We start from the raw sequence: 21996 nt of genomic DNA, 5'->3' as shown, positions 1-21996 counted from the left end.
AAAAGGAGGGACTAATCGATGTGTCAGGATATATTTATTTGGGAACCTAGGGAGGGATGAGAGCCAGGTAGGACACTGAGACCACTACGTGCAGGGGCTTTATGAGATGGTGGATTTGAGGAGGGTGTGTGGGAACACAGAGTTGTTATGGTGGGCTTCAGGGGCTGAGGGAGTTGAGGCCCTCCTGACATGTGGGGCTGAAGAAGAGGGATAAGGATAAGGAGTGGGAACGGCATTGGGCTGAAGGTGAAGAGGGTGTGTTTTGCGGGTGGGGAGGAGCACCAGGGACCTCAAATGTAAGACTGGGCCTTGAGGGTGAGGCACTGAGGAGGGGAGAGGCTGGGGAGGGCCAGGGGGGCCAGGGAGGGTCTAGGGCTGGGGGCTGGAGTCTAAGCTGACCCAGTGGGGGTGCTGGGTCCTTCAGGCTGCCAAAGCCAGGGGGCCGGGTCTGCGCATTGAGGGGATGGCTGGGCTAAGGAAGGGGAGGAAGATAAGTGGGGCTTGTGGGCTGAGAGGGTCTCGGGGTCCCTGGCCAGAGTTAGTGGGGTGCACTGGGGTCTCCGAGGAGGGGTGGGGCCCCCCGCGACGGCGGAGGGGTCTGTGGACTAAAGAGGGCCGGCAGGAGGGGGCCCAGGGTCTGTGGGTGTCTCTGCAGTCTCTGAGGGGGGCCAGGGTCTCGGGGTCTGTGGAGGTCTCTGGCCTGTGGAGTCTGAGTCTCCAGAGTCCTTGGGGCTGTGGAAGTCTCTGGGGTTTTGAGGGGGGAGCCTGTGGGCTGAGGAGGGCTGTGGGGAGGGTCTTGGGGTCTTTGAAGAGGGTCAGCGCCTCGGGGTCTGTGGGGGTCTCTGAGGAGGGCTGGGGGCCCAGGGTCTTTGGGGTCCCCAGAAGGTGGGACTGGGGTCTCCGGAGTCCCTGGAATCTTAGAGTGTCTCTGAGGTCCCGGGGGGTAGTCTATGGCCTGAGGAGGACTGGTGGGGAGGATCTCCGAGGAGGGCCGGTGTCCTGGGCAGGTGGGGTCGGGGTCTCCTGAGTCCCTGGGGTCTGAGGGTGTCTCTGGGGTCCCTGAGGGAATCTGTGGGCTGAGAAGGGCCGGGGTCCCCGGCACGAGATCTCCGGAGTCCCTGGGGTCTGAGAGTGTCTCTGGGGACCCGGGGAGAGTCTGTGGCCTGAGGAGGGCTGGGGGCGGGTCTCGGGGTCTCTGGGGAGGGCCGCGCCCAGGGTCTGTGCGGGTCTCCGGGTCCCCGGAGTCCCCAGGCGCAGGCGGGCCCTGGCGCCGCCCCGCCTGACATCAGTTCCTGCCGCCGCCGCCGCGCACAGCCCGCGGCCTCCTTCCCCGCCGGCCGCGCTCCGGAGCCGCCTGGCCGCGGTGGAGCGAGGGCCCGGGCGAGGCGAGGGCCGGGCGGCGGGCGCCGGGCCCCGCGGCCGGCACGACGGAGCCCCCGCACGGCCGGCGGCAGCGGTTGGCGGCGGCCCCCGGCCCCCGGCGCGGGAAGAGGCGGCGGGGCGGCGGCAGCGGCGGCGACGGTGGCAGCGCCATGGAGCCGCGGGAGGTGAAGGACCGGATCCTGGAGAACATCTCGCTGTCGGTGAAGAAGGTGAGAGCGGCCGGCCTCCCTCCCGGCCGAGGCCCCTTCCCCGCCGCTCCCCCAACGCCCTCCGGCGGCGCTTGCCCGGGCCGGGGTCCCTCCTGCCGCCGGGACTCGGGCCCCCCGCCCTTCCCCTCCGCGACCCGGGGGGCGACGAGCGGCCGGGAGCCCTGGGCCGGTGGAGGGGAAGCGGGGCCGCTCACGTGAGCGCCGCGGCCTCGGAGCTATTTTTAAAGAACAAAGTTAGGTCAGCATCCTCGGAGCTTCCCCAAACCTGGCCCGGGGCCCTGCCCTCCTGGAGAGGGGTCAGCGACCCTCCCGTCCCCCACTGGGGCAGCGGCGCCCCCGGCAGCTCCTGAAGGAGCCCTATGCAGCTTCCTCCGGAATCCGCTGCATCCCCGGGTCCCACTGCAAGGCTGGCGTCGCCCAGGGTCTGGCAGTCAGGGTGGAGACCAGTGACAAGCAACTTAACTTTCCCCGGGCCTGGGTCCCGGCGACATTGCCTCTGCCCCTGGGAAATCCCCTGAATAATCTTGCTCAAGGATGGTAGCTTTGAAGAGGTTCACTGGGGGCTTTGATTATAAGAACCTGAAGTACCTGGGGATTGCAGTTTGGATGCGGAACCGAGGAACCGGGTGACACCACAGACACCTTGCTGTGGGGCTTGCCGCAGTAAACATCACTGTCCCAATTCCAGGTAGAAATGAGTACATACCTGTCAAGGGCATGTATTTGTGATGAAGTTGGCATATCCGCAAAAGAGTCCCGTGCTAGAAGGTAGAATCCATATTCTGACATTATTGGGCTGGATGTAAAAATAAAATAATAATTTTAAAAGAATCCATATTCACTGAAAACCTAAATGGCCAAATCAGAATGGATTTCTCTCCCTCTCTCTCTCTCTCTCTGTCTCTCTCTGTAATTTGAATTCCTGGCTCACCAGATAGTCTCAGAAACTGGAAAAAAAAAAAAAGAAAAGAAAAATAAAATGGCTTGGATGAGGGACTCAGCAGCTTATTTTACTTGAAGAAGCAAAATGAAGATAATTAGATCAACCATCATATTGAAATAATGGTCTGTTTTCCCACTTAGATTCCTCAAAAGCAACACAGGCAAGCTATTTTACCTTTCATAAACATAAATGTGACTTAAAAATAAAACAGATTCTCTAATTGCCCTTACTAAAAACGTTCCTCTAAAAGCACAACTAAAGTAACATTGCTGAGATCCAACAAGAGTTTTACGTAGTTTTACTGAGCTTTGCTAATGTAATGGGGTATGGTTTTTGCTTACTCAAGGTGGGCAGGATGAGCAAATACTTTGTTGAGAAGCAATACATCTTTCCTAATGGAAGCGAAAGGAACACAGGTGACCTTTCTAATCTAATCTGGGCTGATTTGTGGCTTCAGGTAGGCCCGGCATTTGTCTTTTTATTTCAAACAAATGAATGGAGAAAGTCTGTGATGGAGAGGTGGTAGACATGGAGCACCCAGTCACATGTATAAGCGTGAGTCTTTTGAAGGCAGAGATTCACTCTGTAAATCAGGCTGTCACTTATGAGAGTTAGGTGTGTTTGCTAAGATGCATATAATTGTAGGTGTTTGGACAAGGACACTTTATTGAGCTGGAATGCACCCCAGAAAATGTCACATGCTAGAAACTGCAAACCCATCCCTGGGTGTATCACAACCAAAGCCATGGTCAGCATCATCGTTAGGAGCGTGGATTCTGGAGTCTAGCTGCCCGACTGAATCCCCACCCTGCCATATTAATAACCCTGTAACCTTTGTCAGGCTTGTTAACCTCTCCATGCCCCAGTTTCTTCATCTAAAAAGCAGGGATAGAATTAGGGTTGTTGTGAAGTGTTTTTTGTTGTTGTTGTTTTGTTTGTTTTTGAGACACAGTCTTGCTCTTTCCTAGGCTGGAGGGCAGTGGTGTGATCTCAGCTCACTGCAACCTCCACCTCCCGGGTTCAAGTGATTCTCCTGCCTCGGCTTCCCAGGTAGCTTGGGATTACAGGCGTGCGCCACCACGCCCGGCTAATTTTTGTATTTTTAGTGGAGATGGAGTTTCACCATGTTGGCCAGGCTGGTCTTGGAACTCCTGAACTCAAGTGATCTGCCTGCCTTGGCCTCCCAAAGTGCTGGGATTACAGGTGTGAGCCACCGCGCCCGACTGATTTTTGTGTTTTTTGTAGAGACGGGATTTCACCATATTGGTCGGGTTGTGTTGTGATTTTTTTTTTTTTTTTTTTTTTTTTGAGACAGAAGTCTCACTTTGTCACCCAGGCTGGAGTGCAGTAGCACAATCTCAGCTCACTACAACCTCCACCTCCCAGGTTCAAGCAATTCTCCTGCCTCAGCCTCCTGAGTAGCTGGGATTACAGGTGTGTGCCACCATGCCCGGCTAATTTTTTTGTATTTTTAGTAGAGACAGGGTTTCACCATATTGGCCAGGCTGGGCTCGAACTCCTGACTTTGTGATCCGCCTGCCTCGGCCTCCCAGAGTGTTGGGATTACAGGCGTGAGCCACTGTGCCCGGCCTTTTTTTTTTTTTTTTTGAGACAGGAGCCTTGCTCTGTTGCCCAGGCTGGAGTGCAGTAGTGCGATCTCAGCTTACTGCAGGCTCCGCCTTCCGGGTTCACGCCAACTCTCCTGACTCAGCCTCCCGAGTAGCTGGGACTACAGGCGCCTGCCACCACACCCGGCTAATTTTTTTGTATTTTTAGTAGAGACGGGGTTTCACCGTGTTAGCCAGGATGGTCTCGGTCTCCCGACCTTGTGATCCGCCTGCCTCAGTCTCCCAAAGTGCTGGGATTACAGGCGTGGTGAAATTTTAATAAACATATGTAGAGTGTTTAGCATGGATCCTGGCCCAGTCTTAACTGGTAGAGTTTTTCTTTGTGGAAGAGCCCATTCCTCAATTTTACAAGGCTTGAAGATGGCTCAAGTGCCTCACCACCTAAAGGTCGTTCTACAACACCATTTGTTCTTGGTAGCCACTTCCGCTGTGTCTTTGTTTGAGACAACTGCGATATGATTCTTGCATCATAAATTACATTTGGTTTTCTGAATCAGAGTGTCTGCTTTACTAGGAACCTGTTAGTTTGGCTACAGCAGTAAACATTGAGGACAGCAGTCTTGGGGTCAGATTTGTCCTTGAATGCCAGTCTCACCTAAATGTGTTATATAACACCTTGAGAGTTGCTTTGCCTTTTTTCTTCCATCCTACCACCAGTAAATGGTCTTACTGGTCCTTTATAAGGATTTTACATGAAGAAAATGAGGTGCGTATTTCTGCAAGGAAAGATCCGTTGTGTATTTCTGTGTTTGCAAAGAGTATTTTAGAACTTTTTGTGAAAATGAAGCATGCCTGCAGAAAAGTGCACAGGTCCTGAGTGGACAGCTTAATGAGTTCTCACAAAGTGAAAACACCTGCATATCCAGCACCCTGACCAAGAAACAGAACATGACCATTATCCCAGAAAGCCCCCTCGTTCCCCCTCCCAGAAACCACACCCTCAAAGCAACCACTATCCCCAACGAGTATTGTTGAGTTCAGCTCTTTTCACACTTAGATTTTGTGATAGTGAATACCCATTATAACACTAGACAGGTGAAATAGCTGTTAATCCATCTGAATCCAAGGCAACCTGTGTTCTGATGTGGACACAGAATTTCTGGGGGTTAGAGAGAACTGGAGAGTTTAATAATTAACCTGATTAAATGAAAGTGATAACATAGACCGGGCATGGTGGCTCACGCCTGTAATCCCAGCACTTTGGGAGGCCAAGGTGGATGGATAATTTGAGGCCAGACATTCGAGACCAGCCTGGCCAACGTGGTGAAACCCCATCTCTACCAAAAATACAGAAATTAGCCAGGTGTGGTGGCGCATGCGTGTAGTCCCAGCTACTTGGGACGCTGAGGCAGAGAAGCACTTGAACCCTGGAGGTGGAGGTTGCAGTGAACTGAGATCGCGCCACTACACTCCAGCATGGGTGACAGAGGGAGACTCCTCAAAAAAAAAAAAAAAAAAGGAAATGATAACAATGGAAAGCAAATTCAATTCCATATTCAATTCTCGAAGGGGAGCTAGTAGCAGAAACATCCGAGATGCTGCCAATAAATGGTTGCTGATTTGTTAATAAAGAGAAATGTCCAAGTCAACGACAGCTTTGGCATTTTTGAATCAGCATGTGATTCTACTAAATAACATCTTCTCCAGGGGAGGGAAGGCAGGCAGTGATTGTTCCCAAGTTCTGCTTTTGAGGAGCAGGTGTGTCTGCTGTGTACGCCTGCAGAATGAGCAAAGACTATGTGCCATAAGAAGCAGCCTCCTGGTCAGGCGCGCTGGCTCACGCCTGGAATCCCAGCACTTTGGGAGGCCAAGGTGGGCGGATCACCTGAGGTCAGGAGATCGAGACCAGCCTGACCAACATGGAGAAACCCCATCTTTATTAAAAATACAAAATTAGCTAGGCGTGGTGGCACATACCTGTAATCCCAGCTACTCGGGAGGCTGAGGCAGGAGAATCACTTAAACCTGGGAGGCAGAGGTTGCGGTGAGCTGAGATCACACCATTGCACTCCAGCCTGGGCAACAAGAGCGAAACTCCGTCTAAAAAAAAAAAAAAAGAAATACTGGTAGAGTTCAGAGAAAGAGAACAAGCAGGCATTCAAGATAGAAGAAACAGCCTAGGCATTCCCAAGGAAGTGGGGCCCTCTAGATGGTTTTCCAAGGACAGGCGTGACCTGTCTTAAGATGGGCCTGTCTTAAGATTGCCAAGGGTTCTGCAAGATGCGGCTGGAAAGTGCTTTCTGTGGAAGCCATGTAGCCTAGCGGACACAAATGCAGGCTTAAGAGGTATGCAGACTTGGGCCTGGGTTTGACTTCTGGGTTTGTCACTGACCATCTCAATCCTGGCAGATGACTGGACCACTGTTCGCATCAGCAGTGAGAACCTACTACTAATGTTATAATGATTATTCAATTATATGAGAGAACACCCTTACAGCACTTAGCACAATATCTTGCTTACAGTGAGGCCTAAGTAAAAGCCACCATTACTACTTGCAAGTGTCTCTGTGGACTCTGCAGTTCCCCCTTGTGCAGTCTTCAGTGAGTGTTGTTTTGTTTTTGTTTTTGTTTTTTGGAGACGGAATTTTGCTCTTGTTGTCCAGGCTGGAGTGCAGTGGCATGATCTCAGCTCACTGCAACCTCCGCCTCCCAAGTTCAAGTGATTCTTGAGCCTCAGCCTCTCCAGTATCTGGGATTACAAGCATGAACCACTATGGCCGGCTAATTTTGTATTTTTAGTAGAGATGGGGTTTTGCCATGTTGGCCAGGCTGGCCTCAAACTCCCTACCTCAGGTGATCCGCCTGCCTCGGCCTCCCAAAGTGCTGGGATTACAGGCGTGAGCCACCACGCCCAGCCGAGTGTTTTTTGTTTGTTTGTTTTTGTTTTTTTTGATAGTCTTGCTCTGTCGCCCAGACTGGAGTACAGTGGCATGATCTTGACTCACTGCAACCCCCTCCTCCCGGGTTCAAGAAATTCTCATGCCTCAACCTTCCGAGTAGCTGGGATTACAGGCACAGACCACCACACCCTGCTAATTTTTGTATTTTGAGTAGAGACAGGATTTCACCATGTTGGCCAGGCTGGTCTTGAACTCCCGGTGTCAAGTGATACACCCGCTTTAGCCTCCCAAAGTACAGATGTGAGCCACTGCCTCCGGCTTCAGTGAGAGTCTTTTTTTTTTTTCTGAGACGGAGTCTCGGTCTGTCGCCCAGGCTGGAGTGCAGTGGCCAGATCTCGGCTCACTGCAAGCTCCGCCTCCCGGGTTTACGCCATTCTCCTGCCTCAGCCTCCCCAGTAGCTGGGACTACAGGCGCCCGCCACCTCGCCCGGCTAGTTTTTTGTATTTTTTAGTAGAGACGAGGTTTCACCGTGTTAGCCAGAACGGTCTCGATCTCCTGACCTCGTGATCCGCCCGTCTCGGCCTCCCAAAGTGCTGGGATTACAGGCTTGAGCCACCGCGCCCGGCCTTCAGTGAGAGTCTTATACTACACTGCTCTGTTTCTTCAAGCTCAAACTTTTTCTTAAAAGGCCACATGGTAAATATTTTCAGGCCGTATAGTCTTTGTTGAAACTGCTCAGTTCTGCTCAAAAGCAACCAAATGTGTATGAGTGTGGCTTTGTTCCAACAAAACTTTATTTACAAAAATAGGTAGCAGGCTGGATTTAGCCCATAGGCAGTATTTCACATATGAAGCATGTATTCATATGAAAAAGTCCTTGCCAAGGTAGGTCAGGGATTACTTCCAGAGAAGTTGGTGCAACCAGTCCTATAGTTAACCAAATCTCTATTGTAGCTGTGTTTTTGCACGTTATATTAGGCTTGCGGAGTGAATGTGGACACTTGTAAATCCCATCATGTGTCTTTGTATTCAATTATTCAAAACTATTTTGTGAGCATCTTTCTTAGGACCTCACCATCATAGGCCCTAGGAAGGTTCTTATGAACAAGCAGATGAGTGTCTGCCCTCATGGAGCTGACATTCTAGAAGAAGAAGAAGGGTGATAAATTCGTAGACAAATGCAGAGATGATTTCAGATCATGGTAAGCGTTATGAAGGCATTCAAGCAATATGATAAAGAACTGGCAGGGAAGTTTGCTTTGGAGATGATCAGGGAAGATTCCCTAAGGCAATGACATTGCAACCTGTAAGGGACACCGAGTAGGATAAGAGAATGCAAAATGATTCTTTTTGTGCGTGTGTTTGTTTGAGATAGGGTTTCACTATGTGGCCCATGCTGGAGTACAGTGGCACCATCGTGGCTCACTGCAGCCTTCAACTCCTGGGATCAAGCGATTCTCCCACTTCAGCCACCTGAGTAGCTGGGACTACAGACGTATGCCACCACGTCCAGCTAATTTTTATTTTACTTTTTTGTGGAGGCAGGGTCTCACTATGTGGCCCAGGCTGGTCTCGAACTCCTGAGCTCATGTGATCCTCCCACCTCGGCCTGCGTACTAGGATTACAGGCATAAGCCACTGCACTTGGCCGTAAAATTATTCTAAGAAAATAAGTAGTTGTTTTTAAAAACACACAAATAGCTCAGAATTATATAAAATGAAAAGTAATTGCCCCTGTTGTCCCACCGTTTAAAGGGGTAAGTGAATTGTAATAGGGTAACCATCGCTCAGTTCCTGGGTCCTGACAACATTCTCTGGCTTCAGTCTCCCACCCACTTCGGTTTGGACAGACAGTGCCCCACCGCGTCGGCTCTGAGTAAAGTTCTATTTCCGGCCAGGCACACTGTCTTGAGCAGGAGTCTCCCAGTCCCCAGCCGGGATCGGGATTTACTGGCTCTGGTGAATGAGCCACAGCTGTTGTTCAGCCCACCCTGTCTGTGCAGTTGAAAAGGCTGCCTTGGATGGTGAACTTTTTCTCATTTTTCTACTCCTGAGATAGGTTAGATCTGCAAGTACATAAAAATTAGCTGGAGGCGGGGAGGAGAGGCAGTGGGCATCGTCGCTCACGACTATAATCCCAGCACTTTGCGGGGCTGAGGTGGGAGGATCACTTGAGTCCAGGAATTCAAGACCAGCCTGTGCAACATAATGAGACCCCGTCTCTATAAAAATAAAAAATTAGGTGGGCATGGTGGCACATGCCTATAGTCCCAGCTACTCAGGAGGCTGAGGCAGGAGGGTCACTTGAGCCCATAAGGTTGAGGCTGCAGTGAGCCAGGATCATGCCATTACACTCCAGCTTGGGTGACAGTGAGACCCTGTCTTGAAAAAAAAAAAAAAATTAGCTGGGCTAGCTCATTCCTGGAGAGGGACTGGTTGGTAGGTAGATGTAAAAATTGTATTAACTATTTGGTTTAGATCAATAGTTTTGTTTCTCTCTGGCTTTACAGAAAAACTCGTAAGAGTTTTAGAGTTTTAAATGTTCTCAAAATCCCTAAGGACCTGAGTCACCAGGATAAAGATTTACATAAAATAGTATCTACACACACACTTTACAAACTGAAGTGTTAAGGGTCAGTGTGCCTTCTCCCTGCTCCTCTTCCTCTTCTTCCTCCAGGTCCTAAATTCCCAGTGGCTATTTCCCTGCTCCTTTCCTCTCTCCCAGAGTAGAGGCTGTCTGGTGAGGGCTGGGAGGGACCTGAAGGTCCCTAACCTGGAAGCCATGGTGTGCACAGAGGGATCCTAACCCCGTGAGTAACTCCACCCAGGCTCAGGAGTAGATACTAGTGGAGAAGTGATAACTGCTTTTTCTGAGCCCTGCCCATTTACTTTTTTCGTTTTTTTGTGTGTGTGTGTGTGTGTGTGTTTTTTTTTTTTTTTTTGCGGAGACTGGGTTTCCCTGTGTTGCTCAGGCTGGTGTTGAGCTCCTGGCCTCAAGCCTTCCTCTCACCCCAGCCTCCCAAAGTGTGGGGTTACAGGTGCAAGCCACTGTGCCCATGCCCATTCACTTTTTCTTTTTCTTTTTTTTTTTTTTTGAGGCAGAGTCTCACTCTGTCGCCCCGGCTGGAGTGCAGTGGCCAGATCTCAGCTCACTGCAAGCTCCGCCTCCCGGGTTTACGCCATTCTCCTGCCTCAGCCACCCAAGTAGCTGGGACTACAGGCGCCCGCCACCTCGCCCGGCTAGTTTTTTTTTTTTTTTTTTTTTTGTATTTTTAGTAGAGACGGGGTTTCACTGTGTTAGCCAGGATGGTCTCCATCTCCTGACCTCGTGATCCGCCCATCTCGGCCTCCCAAAGTGCTGGGATTACAGGCTTGAGCCACCGCACCTGGCCCACTTTTTCTTTTTTTAATGGAGTTTTGCTCTTGTTGCTCAGGCTGGAGCATGGTGGCATGATCTCAGCTCACTGCAACCTCCTTCTCCCCGGTTCAAGCGTTTCTCCTGCCTCAGCCTCCCAAGTAGCTGGGATTATAGGCGTGCACCACCATGCCCAGCTAATTTTGTATTTTTAGTAGAGATGGGGGGGTTTCACCATGTTGGTCAGGGTGGTCTCGAACTCCTGACCTCAAGTGATCCACCTGCCTTGGCCTCCCAAAGTGCTGGGATTACAGGCGTGAGCCACTGTGCCTAGCCACACTTTTTTTTTTTTTTTCTTTTTTGAGACAGAGTCTCTCTCCCTTGCCCAGGCTGGAGGGCAGTGGCGCAATCTCGGCTCACTGCAGCCTCCACCTCCTGGGTTCAAGCAGTTCTCCTGCCTCAACCTCCTGAGTAGCTGGGATTAGAGGTGCCTGCCACCACACCTGGCTAATTTTTGTATTTTTAGTAGAGATGGGGTTTCACCATGTTGGCCAGGCTGGTCTCGAACTCCTGGCCTCAAGTGATCCGCCCGCCTCAGCCTTCTGAAGTGTTGGGATTACAGGCGTGAGCCACCTCACCCAGACCCATGCCCGTTTGCTTTTAAGTTATGATTCTCCTTTTACAAAACGCTTCTCTGACGTCAGGTTTCTGTTAGAAACCTTGTGACACTGTGGTCCTTTCCATCCCATCACAGAACACCCTGGGCTCACTCTCTCCATGGTTTGGCTATGGCTTAGGCCCATCCAGATTGAAAAGCCCTGTATGATGATTTGAGGCCAGGCAGAAACTCACCTGGGGTTTAACAGGAACAGGTCGCCATCTGGTAGTAACAGGCTCTCTGTTCAGATGGGGCTGACTGTCTGTGGTCACTCTGCCATCATGGCTAGCACTCCAGAGCTTCAGATGGAGCAGTGGTGATTCCTGTGGTTCTCCCTCAGAATTCATCCAGCTGGAGCCTAGTGTGAAAAGAAATTCCCAGCAAAACTAAAAATCTGCTGCCAGCTGACACAAATGTTAGGTCTGGAAACGTTGAGTAAGAGGCAGAGTAGTCCACAGGAGCCTTAATGTGGAAAGACAAGAGCTGGTGTTCAGTTCGTGACTATTGTAGGGAGAAGGCTGGCATTTGCAGGGACTGTGGGGCTCCTGGCTGGGTCATGCCTACCTCGGGATTCTTCAGTGCCCATCTCAGGCATCAGGACTCACCACCCCAGCAGGAGTGTGTTGCTGCTGGAGCTGGCAGTGCCCTTCTGTCCCAGGGAAGCAATAGAGCTTTTCTCACGACAAAAAGCTCTCTGGGCTGCCACCTCTGCTGATAAAACAGGTTTCTTGGCCGGGCATGGTGGCTCACGCCTGTAATCCCAGCACTTTGGGAGACCCAGGTGGGTGGATCATGAGGTCAGGAGTTCGAGACCAGCTTGACTAACATGGTGAAACCCCGTCTCTACTAAAAATAGAAAAATTAGCCAGGCATGGTGGCGCATGCATGTAATCCCAGCTACTCAGGAGGCTGAGGCAGGATAATCACTTGAACCTAGGAGGCAGAGGTTGCAGTGAGCCAAGATCATGCCACTGCACTCTAGCCTGAGCGACAGAGCGAGACTCCATCTCAGAAAAAAAACAAAAAACAGGTTTCTCGGCCTGTGATCTGGGAACTGCTGTGCAATAGAGAACGAGCAACTCTGGGCCCCGAGCTCTCCTCCCTGAGAGTCTAAACCAGGTAGCGGGGCCGGTTGGTTTGGGTGAAGTCTCCCTTCCAGCCCTATCCCCCTTGGTGTTGCTCATTCAAGGTGCAGACGTCCTAGAACTTCCATTTGAGGCAGGTGAATAAGGCTGATTTCTGGGAGAGTCCTTTCCACTGGAGATTAAAGTTTAGGCCATTGATCTATCAGTTATTGAAACCATCCAGGGTCCTGAGAGCTTCTCCTGACCTCTTGCCAGTGAAGCAGGTGGCCCTCTGTACAGATATTCTCCTCCATGCTGTGTATTTTGTTTGGTTTGGTTTTTTTGAGACAGAGTCTCACTCTATTGCCCAAGCTGGAGGGCAGTGATGTGATCTCGGCTCACTGCAACCTCCACCTCCCGGGTTCAAGTGATTCTCCTGCCTCAGCCTCCCAAGTAGCTGGGATTACAGGCAGGCACCACCACATTGGGCCAATTTTTGTATTTTTCAGTAGAGACGGGGTTTCATCATATTGGCCAGGCTGGTCTTGAACTCCTGACTTCAAGTGATCCACCTGCTTTGGCCTCCCAAAGTCCTGGGCTTACAGGCATGAGCCACTGCACCTGGCCTTATGCTGTGTACTTGTAATGTATCTTTTCCTCCTTTGCCTATAAGTGTTTACAAAAATTGCACAAATATATAAGGAAGAAGGTATTAGTTTCTTGTAATTCCCTTCCTCCCCAGATAACTGTATTTAACAGTTGGAACTAACAGATTCTGAGAAACCCAATATTATGCGAGAACAAGGAAGGAACTGATGAGTGCTTGAAATACACAAAAATCTCCAAACTTAATTTTTGAGGGTAATCAACCGTCATTGTTCACACTTCTGCCCCAAGTTGTTTTTGGTGTTCACAGACTACTGAGGCATGAGAGTCCTGAACATGTTGAGAGGAAGGGGAGTAATAAAACCACAGGAATCTTTAACATTTAGTTTATTCGGCACCTGTTCCATGCCAGGCCCTACAGTTGGCATGTTTACATGCGTTTCCTGGGTCAGTGCCCATGATATTGGGGCGTTTTGGGTTTTTTGAGGTTTTTTGGACAGAGTTTCGCTCTGTCGCCCAGGCTGGAGTGCAGTGACACCATCTCAGCTCAATGCAAACTTTGCCTCCCAGGTTCAAACGGTTCTCCTGCCTCAGCCTCCAGAGTAGCTGGGATTACAGATGCCCATCACCGTGCCCAGCTAATTTTTGTATTTTTAGTAGCAATGGGGTTTCACCCTGTTGGCCAGGCTAGTCTCCAACTCAGGTGATCCGCCCGCTTCGGCCTCCCAAAGTGCTGGGATTATAGACGTGAGCCACCACACCCGGCTTTGGGGTTTGTTTTTTGGAGACAGGGTCTCGCTCTGTCACCCAGGGTGGAATGCAGTGGTGTGATCTCGGCTCACTGCAGCCTCGACCTCCCAGGATCAAATAATCCCCCCACCTCAGCCCTCCTGAGTAGCTGGTACTACAGGTGTACCATCACGTCCAACTAATTTTTTCTGCCTTTTTTTTTTTTTTTGTAGAGATGGAGTTTTGCCATGTTGCCTAGGCTGCTCTGAAACTCCTGGGCTCAAGCCATTCTCTGCCTTGGTTTCCCAAAGTGCTGAGATTACAGGCATGAGCCACTGCACCCGCCCAGTGCCTGTTTAACACAAGAGGGAATGGAGTTTAGAGAAATAAACTGCCAGAGGTTATTAAGCTCACAAGGAGCAGGGCTGGAATTTGAACCATTTTCTGGCTCTTGCTGTTTCCATTTCTCTGACCCTTTTCCTTCTCCATGGTGTTGGTCTTGAAGTAACAGATAACACGTCCCCATGGGTCAGTCTGGGGGCCAGTCCTCCATAAAACCATCTAACAAATATTTGTTTTTTTTTTTGTTTGTTTTTTTGTTTTTTTGTTTTTTTGAGGCGGAGTCTTGCTCTGTCTCCCGGACTGGAGTGCAGTGGCCGGATCTCAGCTCACTGCAAGCTCCGCCTCCCGGGTTTACGCCATTCTCCTGCCTCAGCCTCCCGAGTAGCTGGGACTACAGGCGCCCGCCACCTCGCCCAGCTAGTTTTTGTATTTTTAGTAGAGACGGGGTTTCACCGTGTTAGCCAGGATGGTCTCGATCTCCTGACCTCGTGATCCGCCCGTCTCGGCCTCCCAAAGTGCTGGGATTACAGGCTTGAGCCACCGCGCCCGGCCCAAATATTTGTTTTTTTAAATTTTGTTTTGTTTTGTTTGAGACTGAGTTTCGCTCTTGTTGCCCAGGCTTGTAGTGCAATGGCGCAATCTCGGCTCACTGCAATCTCCACCTCCTGGGTTCAAGCAATTCTCCTAACTCAGCCTCCCGAGTAGCTGGGATTATAGGCGCCCGCCACCACGCCTGGCTAATTTTTGTATTTTTAGTAGAGACGGGGTTTCATCATATTGGTCAAGCTGGTCTCGAACTCCTGACCTCAGGTGATCCACCCACCTCGGCCTCCCAAAGTGTTGGGATTACAGGCGTGAGCTGCCGCCCCTGGCCACAAATATTTGTTGAGTGAGTATTATGTGCTGAGCACTCTTCTAGTCATAGGAATCAACAGTGAGCAGATCCTACCAAGCTCCTTCCGCCGTGGGGCAGACGTTCTGGAAGAGGAGACAGACATCAAACAAATTGCAGTGGGATAGGTGTACGCCCCAAGTCCTCCCTAATGTCCTTTACTATCCATTATGGATTTGTAATCCATGAAAGTCTATCATGCTTTCTAGCCTTGTATTTACATTTTCAGCCTGTAGAATATCTGACCTTGGAATGGCAGCAAGAGTCCCCCCAGGGTCCCCCAGCCTAACATTGTGATTTAGACAGTGACGGGGTGAGCATTTCCCTTGGTCATACTTGGGTTGTCTGGGTAATGGAGGCACTCATGAGGTGGTGGTGTAGGGTGGGGGAGACACTCATGAGGTGGTGGTGTAAGCACAGGAGAGGAAAAGGGAAGTGAAAGATGAACACACCAGCTGAAGCTTCCGTTAAAAGGAGGCTTTGAAAAACTCCCTTCTCCTCCGCCAGTGCCACACACAACACTGAGCATGGAGAGCTCAGAAAACAGAGCTCAGGGTCTCTGCCAGCTTCTGCTTCTGTCCCAGCAGGAGAAGAATGGAGTAGAATCGTGTGCACTCTGTTTTCCAGGCCATTGGCTGGCTTCTAGGTCTCTGGTGTTCACTGAGGGGCCCCTTGGCAGAACCTCTTAGCAGTTTTCTCACCACCTCAAGAGCAGTCCTCGGTCCCTCTGTAAGAAGTCAATCCCTGGCCGGGCGCGGTGGCTCAAGCCTGTAATCCCAGCACTTTGGGGGGCCGAGACGGGCGGATCACAAGGTCAGGAGATGGAGACCATCCTGGCGAACACGGTGAAACCCCTTCTCTACTAAAAAATACAAAAAACTAGCCGGGCGCGGTGGCAGGCGCCTGTAGTCCCAGCTACTCCGGAGGCTGAGGCAGGAGAATGGCGGGAACCCGGGAGGCGGAGCTTGCAGTGAGCTGAGATCCGGCCACTGCACTCCAGCCTGGGCGACAGAGCGAGACTCCGTCTCAAAAAAAAAAAAAAAAGCATTGATTTCACCAAACTTGCTTAAAGATCGATGCAGTCCCATGGTGGATAAACCCTTTATGACAGCTCCACACATTGGGGGACTTTACCAGACCCAGGATGCCACCCAGTCTGGGCACACATCCTTCCTGGCTAGGGGCTTTGACTGCCCTTCTAAGACATCGCTGAAGGATGGCATTTTTCTATTTATTTATTATTTATCTATCTATCTATCTATCTATCTATCTATCTATCTATCTATCTATCTGGCTAGGGGCTTTGACTGCCCTTCTAAGACATAGCTGAAGGATGGCATTTTTCTTTTTTTTTTTTGAGACGGAGTCTCGCTCTGTCGCCCGGGCTGGAGTGCAGTGGCCGGATCCTGGCTCACTGCAAGCTCCGTCTCCCGGGTTCACGCCATTCTCCTGCCTCAGCCTCCCGGGTAGCTGGGACTACAGGCGCCCGCCACCTTGCCCGGCTAGTTTTTTGTATTTTTTAGTAGAGACGGGGTTTCACCGTGTTAGCCAGGATGGTCTCGATCTCCTGACCTTGTGATCCGCCCGTCTCGGCCTCCCAAAGTGCTGGGATTACAGGCTTGAGCCACCGCGCCCGGCCAGGATGGCATTTTTCTATTGATTGATTGATTGATTGATTGATTGAGACAGGGTCTTGCTCTGTCACCCAGGCTGCAGTGCACAACCATAACTCCCTGCAGCCTCAAGCTCCTGGGCTAAAGCAATCCTCCCACCTCATCATCCCAAGTAGTTGGGACTATAGGTGCGTGCCACCAGGCCTGGCAAATTTTTTACTATTTTGTAGAGATGGTGGTCTTGCTATGTTGCCCTGGCTGGTCTTGAACTCCTGGGCTCAAGCGAACTTCCTGCCTTGGGCTCCCAAAGTGCTGGGATTATAGGTATGAGCCACCACTCCCGGCGAACAGCATTTTTCTTTTTTTTCTTTTCTTTTTTTTCTTTTTTTTTTGAGACGGAGTCTCGCTCTGTCGCCCAGACTGGAGTGCAGTGGCGCGATCTCGGCTCACTGCAAGCCCCGCCTCCCAGGTTTATGCCGTTCTCCTGCCTCAGCCTCCCGAGTAGCTGGGACTACAGGTGCCCGCCCGGCTAGATTTTTGTATTTTTTAGTAGAGACGTGGTTTCACCATGTTAGCCAGGATGGTCTCGAACTCCTGACCTCAGGTGATGTGCCCACCTCGGCTCCCAGAGTGCTGGGATTATAGGTGTGATTATAGTGCCACTGCACCTGACCAACATTTTTCATATAGAGCAACTAGCCTCGTTTTTGAATTGCAAGATCTCTGATTGGTTCTTATGCAGGGATGATTTCTGGGCTCTCTTGCTCTATAATTTGATTGCCATTGAGAATGAAATATTTTCCAGGCTATGGTGCAGTGGAACCTCAGGTGAAGGATTTTAAAATTAGGAGAGTAGGCTTGATGCAGTGGCTCATGCCTGTAATCCCAGGGTTTTAGGAGGCCAAGGCAGGAGGATCACTTGAGCCCAGGAGTTCGAGACCAGCCTGGGCAATATAGTGAGACCCCCATCTCTATTAATTTTTAATTATTATTATTTTATTATACTTTAAGTTCTAGGGTACATGTGCACGGATGTATAGGTATATATGTGCCATGTTGGTTTGCTGCACCCATTAATTTGTCATTTACATTAGGTATTTCTCCTATGCTATCCCTCCCCCAGTCCTCCACCCCATGACAGGCCCTGGTGTGTGATGTTCCCTGCCCTGTGTCCAAGTGTTCTCATTGTTCAGTTCCCACCGATGAGTGAGAACATGCAGTGTGTGGTTTTCTGTCCTTGTGATAGTTTGCTCAGAATGATGGTTTCCAGCTTCATCCATGTCCCTGCAAAGGACATGAACTCATCCTTTTTTATGGCTGCATAGTATTCCATGGTGTATATGTGCCACATTTTCTTAATCCAGTCTATCATTGATGGACATTTGAGTTGGTTCCAAGTCTTTGCTATTGTGAATAGTGCCGCAATAAACATACATGTGCATGTGTCTTTACCCCATCTCTATTATTAAAATAAATAAATAGGAGACTGGTCCGGGTATGATGAGGTGGGAGGATCGCTTGAGCCCAGGAGTTCAAGACTGGCCTGGGCAATATAGTGAGACCCCATCTCTATTATTATATTACATAAATATATTATTCTAGGAGAGTAGGCTAGGCATGGTGGTGTGCACCTATCGTCCCAGCTACATGGAAGGCTGAGGTGGAAGGATTGCTTGAGCCCAGGAGTTCGAGACTGTAGTGTGCTATGATTATGCCTGTGATTAGCCACTGCACTCCAGCTTGAGCGACATAGTGAGCCCCCATCTCAAAGAAAAACAACAAAAATAAAATCAGCAGTGTACATCGGAAGCATTGTGGTCCCCTGGGGCTGGTAAAGCGGCAGACACCCAGCAGCTGAAGCCTCTGTTGACATCTCATGTTGTCTAGGAGGGAAGCAACTGGGACATTCCTGACGTGGTCCTCTAAATCCTACAGAGCCCCATCACAGAAGCTCTGGGGATGGCCCATGGCCCCTGCTGCTCTGCCCCCCTCAGTTTTGTTTTTTTTTTTTGTTTTTTTTTTTTTAGAGACAAGGTCTCGCTTTGTCACCCAGGCTGGGATGAGCACTTCTGGGGTGGTGACAGCTGATGTCCCGACCGCTTTATCTCCAGGTGGAATGAAGCAGAAGGAGCTCCAAAAGTAGCTACGCCTGTGTGTGAGCACACCTGGCCAAGACTGCGGTACAGTGGTGGGACACTGGCCAAAGCTAGGGCGTGCAGGAAGTGCCCCTGTCTCCCTGGGCTCCGGTCTCCCTGCCTATAAAATGAGGGTTGTGGCTAAGTGATTATTTTTCTGATTTTCATTACATTCAGTAGTTAGTTTCATTCACTGATAACTTCTCCCTCTCCCTCTCCTTAACTCCAGCTCCCTTCACACACCCTTCTACACAGGGCAGGGCATTCTTACCGAATGGGAGTCCCCAGGAAACTCTGCTTCCTAACCAAATGGTTTCCAAGGGCTCTTCTGCTCTTTGATGCTGAAATTCCTCAGCCCTGGCCAGCACCCAGCCTTGTCTTAGATCGCAGGGGAGAGTATCTACAGAAGTGCTGTTGGCAGTGGTGGTTTATTCCTTGGATCACATAAAAATGTGGTGTTATTAGCCCGGCGCAGTGGCTCACGCCTATAATCCCAGCACTTTGGGAGGCCGAGGCAGGTGGCTCATGAGGCCAGGAGTTCAAGACCATCCTGGCCAAGATGGTGAAACCCTGTCTCTACTAAAAATACAAAACAGTTAGCTGTGTTAATGGCGGGATTAGCTGTGTTCATTTGGCCATTTATCATCTTTCACAGCCACCTTTGAGTTAATTATTAGAGACCAATCTGGAAGGATTTCTTCGTATCAGCCATAGTACTAGAAATTGTTTTGTGGGTGTGTGAAGATCAGAGAGACACGGGACAGAGAAGGCCAGGCTGTGGCAGCTCAGAGCAGAGAGTGGGGCTCACCCTGATTAAAATTCTCTGTGTCAGGCATTTCTTGGCTTGTTGGAGTGTACCACCCACACTTCCCCGAAGCAGTCTTGTGACGCCCGGCCTTCCCAGAGCGCCTGGGAGCCCCGTGCTCCTGGCTTTGGGAGAGTCTAGGATGAGCTGAGCCAGCTCTTCCTGGTCCTGGTGCCTGAGTACACCCGAAAAATCAGCAGCAGGGACAGGACAGAAGCTGAGCAGGTCTAGAGCATGGTTTGGGAACATGCCTTTGAGACAGAAGCCTCAGAGTTCATGGACCTTAGGGAACCTCCATGTTAAAAAGAAAATTACCTTAAATCTGAATCTCTCTCTTCATTCTCAGTCGATCTTGCTTGCTTTTGAATTTTCTTCTGATGACAACTTTTCATCCTCCCACCACAGAGAATACTGGCCCACCTGCTTCTGGACTCTCCGTTGTGGCCAGAGGGGGACCATCCTGTCTTTCCTGGGCAAGGACTTTTATTTCTTTACCCCAGTTTTTCTGCCACTTGTTTGGCAAAACTGGTCAAAGGGGTTTTCTGTATTTACTGTCTCTTCCTCCCTCCCTTCCTCCCTTCCTCCTCCCTTTCCTTCCCTTCCCTTCCCTCTTCCTTCTTCCTTCCTTCTTCTTTCCTCTTCTTCCACTTCCCTCACCCCCTCTTCTGACCCAAAATAGGCAGAATGGCATACTGAAGCCCCATGTTCAGCTCTTACTATCACTGGACAATCTATACCACCAGCCCTCTATTATTTTGAAACAGATTTCCAGACATCCATAAATATTTCAGTACATATTGTTCAAAAATTAGGATTCTTTTCTCACGTGACCCAATATTACAAAAAATTCACAATAACTTTTCCTCATTATCGTCAAATATTTGCTATGTTTTCGAGTCCCAGCTGCCTCTTCACTGTCGTGTTTAAATGCCTCATTTGCTGATGCAGGATCCATGCAAGCTCCTGGCCTCCATGATGAGCGCCCATCAGGCTGATGCCCCTGCCACTGCACCCATGTGCTTTCCTCACGGTCGCAGCACCTCCCTTTTAGGCCCCTGCTGCCATGACCCTGACGACTTACCACGCCTGCCCTTGGGAAACTTTCCTCACTCGGCTTCTGGAGCACACACTGCCCAGGTTTACTGCCCGGGTTTTCTGCCCACCTCGCTGGCTGTGCCTTCGTGCTCTGAGACAGTGATCCTCAGCCCGGGCCGGGCATCAGGATTACCTGGAGTGTTACAGTGCTGCTTCCTGTGCCCTGGCTCCAGGGTTTCTGATGTCATTGGTCTGGAAAGGGGCCTGGGCATTGTTGTGCTGCGTGGGTGAGGACCCCTGTTCTAACGCAGCCCTGGTGGCTCAGTACTCAGACGTTCTTCTTGCTGCACACTCATGGCTTTCAGTGTCATGCAAAGGCTGGCGGCGCCCACCTCACCCTGAACTTCAGATCCATTTCCACAGCTGTCTCCTTGATGTCTCCAAGTAGATATCTTTCTTTCTTTTTTTTTTGATATAGGTCTTACTCTGTCACCCAGGATGAAGTGCAGTGGTGCAATCTTGGCTCACTGCAACTTCTACCTCCCAGACTCAAGCAATTCTCCCACTTCAGCCTCCCAAGTAGCTGGGACTACAGGTGTATCATGCCATCATGTCCAACTAATTTTTTGTATTTTTGCCGGAGATAAGGTTTTGCCATGTTGCCCAGGCTGGTCTCGAACTCCTGACCTCAGGCAGTCTACCCACCTCGGCCTCCCAAAGTGCTGGGATTACAGGCATGAGCCACCATGCCCGGCCTCCACATAGATATCGGATAGGTGTTCTGAACTTACCATGCCAGAGCTGAACTCCACCTGATCCAGAAACAGCTGCTGTTCTCCTGCTCAGACCACACCTCAGAACTGTTGCTGGCTCCTCCGTTTCCCTCATGCCCCACATTTAATCCATCACTAAATCCCTGGGGCTCTGCCTTCAGACCCTACATATGACAACTTCTCCAGTCCTCCACACTGTAGCCAGCTCCCAGCCCCCATTTTCCCATCAGTGGGGCTACTAGCGTCCTAACCAGCCTCTGCCTCCACCCTGGCCTTTCACAGTCTGTCTGCTCACCATATAGAAGCTATGGCAAGGTCGAACATGGTGGTTCATGCCTGTAATCCCAGCACTTTGGGAGGCTGAGGTGGGTGGATTGCTTGACCCAGGAGTTCGAGACCAATCTGGGCAACATGATGAGACCCCCATCTCTACAAAAAATACAAAAACTAGCCTGCTGTGGTGTTGCACACCTGCAGTACCAGCTACTCGGGAGGCTGAAGTGGGAGGATCGATTGAGGCAGAGGCTGCAGTGAGCCAAGATCGTGCCATTGCACTCCAGCCTGGGTGACAGAGCGAGACCCTGTCTCAAAAACAAGCAAGAAGCCATAGCAGCTTCGTAACAGTGACGTCGGGTTATGTACTTCCCTGTTCTCAACCTTCCAACAGCTTCCCATCAAACTGGTAATGCAACACAAAGCCTCTTGCACGGCCTGTGTGGCTGCGCATGATCTGGCCCTCAGCTGTCTTCTTCATGTCATCTCATGCTGCTCACCCCCTCGCTCCCTGAGCTCCAGCCACACCAGGCTCCTCACTGTTGCCCCTGCTGTTCCTCTAACTGGAATACTTTCCCCCTGGATGCCACAGTAGTCATTTCCTCAGGGAGATCTTCTTGGTTCCTTATTTGTTTGTTTGTTTGTTTTTATTATTATTTTTTGAGACGGAGTTTTGCTCTTGTTACCCAGGCTGGAGTGCAGTGGCAGGATC

General features: G+C 50.5%; 1 protein-coding gene across 3 annotated transcripts in view; it reads left to right on the top strand.

The window, feature by feature from the left end:
- The first annotated feature begins 1132 nt into the window (after positions 1-1132).
- PLEKHM2 (pleckstrin homology and RUN domain containing M2) overlaps positions 1133-21996 on the top strand; it is a 51110-nt gene continuing 30246 nt past the window's right edge. For all 3 annotated transcript variants that reach the window (XR_004441075.1, XM_033228186.1, XM_033228185.1), the window contains exon 1: positions 1133-1592. Coding sequence is in view for 2 of the 3 variants with exons in the window: in XM_033228186.1 (XP_033084077.1) it covers positions 1533-1592 (60 nt within the window). In the remaining variant the exon portion in view is untranslated. The remainder of the gene's footprint in view (positions 1593-21996) is intronic.

The sequence above is a fragment of the Trachypithecus francoisi genome, unplaced genomic scaffold (genome assembly GCF_009764315.1).
Source record: "Trachypithecus francoisi isolate TF-2019V2 unplaced genomic scaffold, Tfra_2.0 Lachesis_group12, whole genome shotgun sequence".
NCBI classification, from domain to species: domain Eukaryota; kingdom Metazoa; phylum Chordata; class Mammalia; order Primates; family Cercopithecidae; genus Trachypithecus; species Trachypithecus francoisi.
This window is presented reverse-complemented; position numbering and strand designations above follow the sequence as displayed.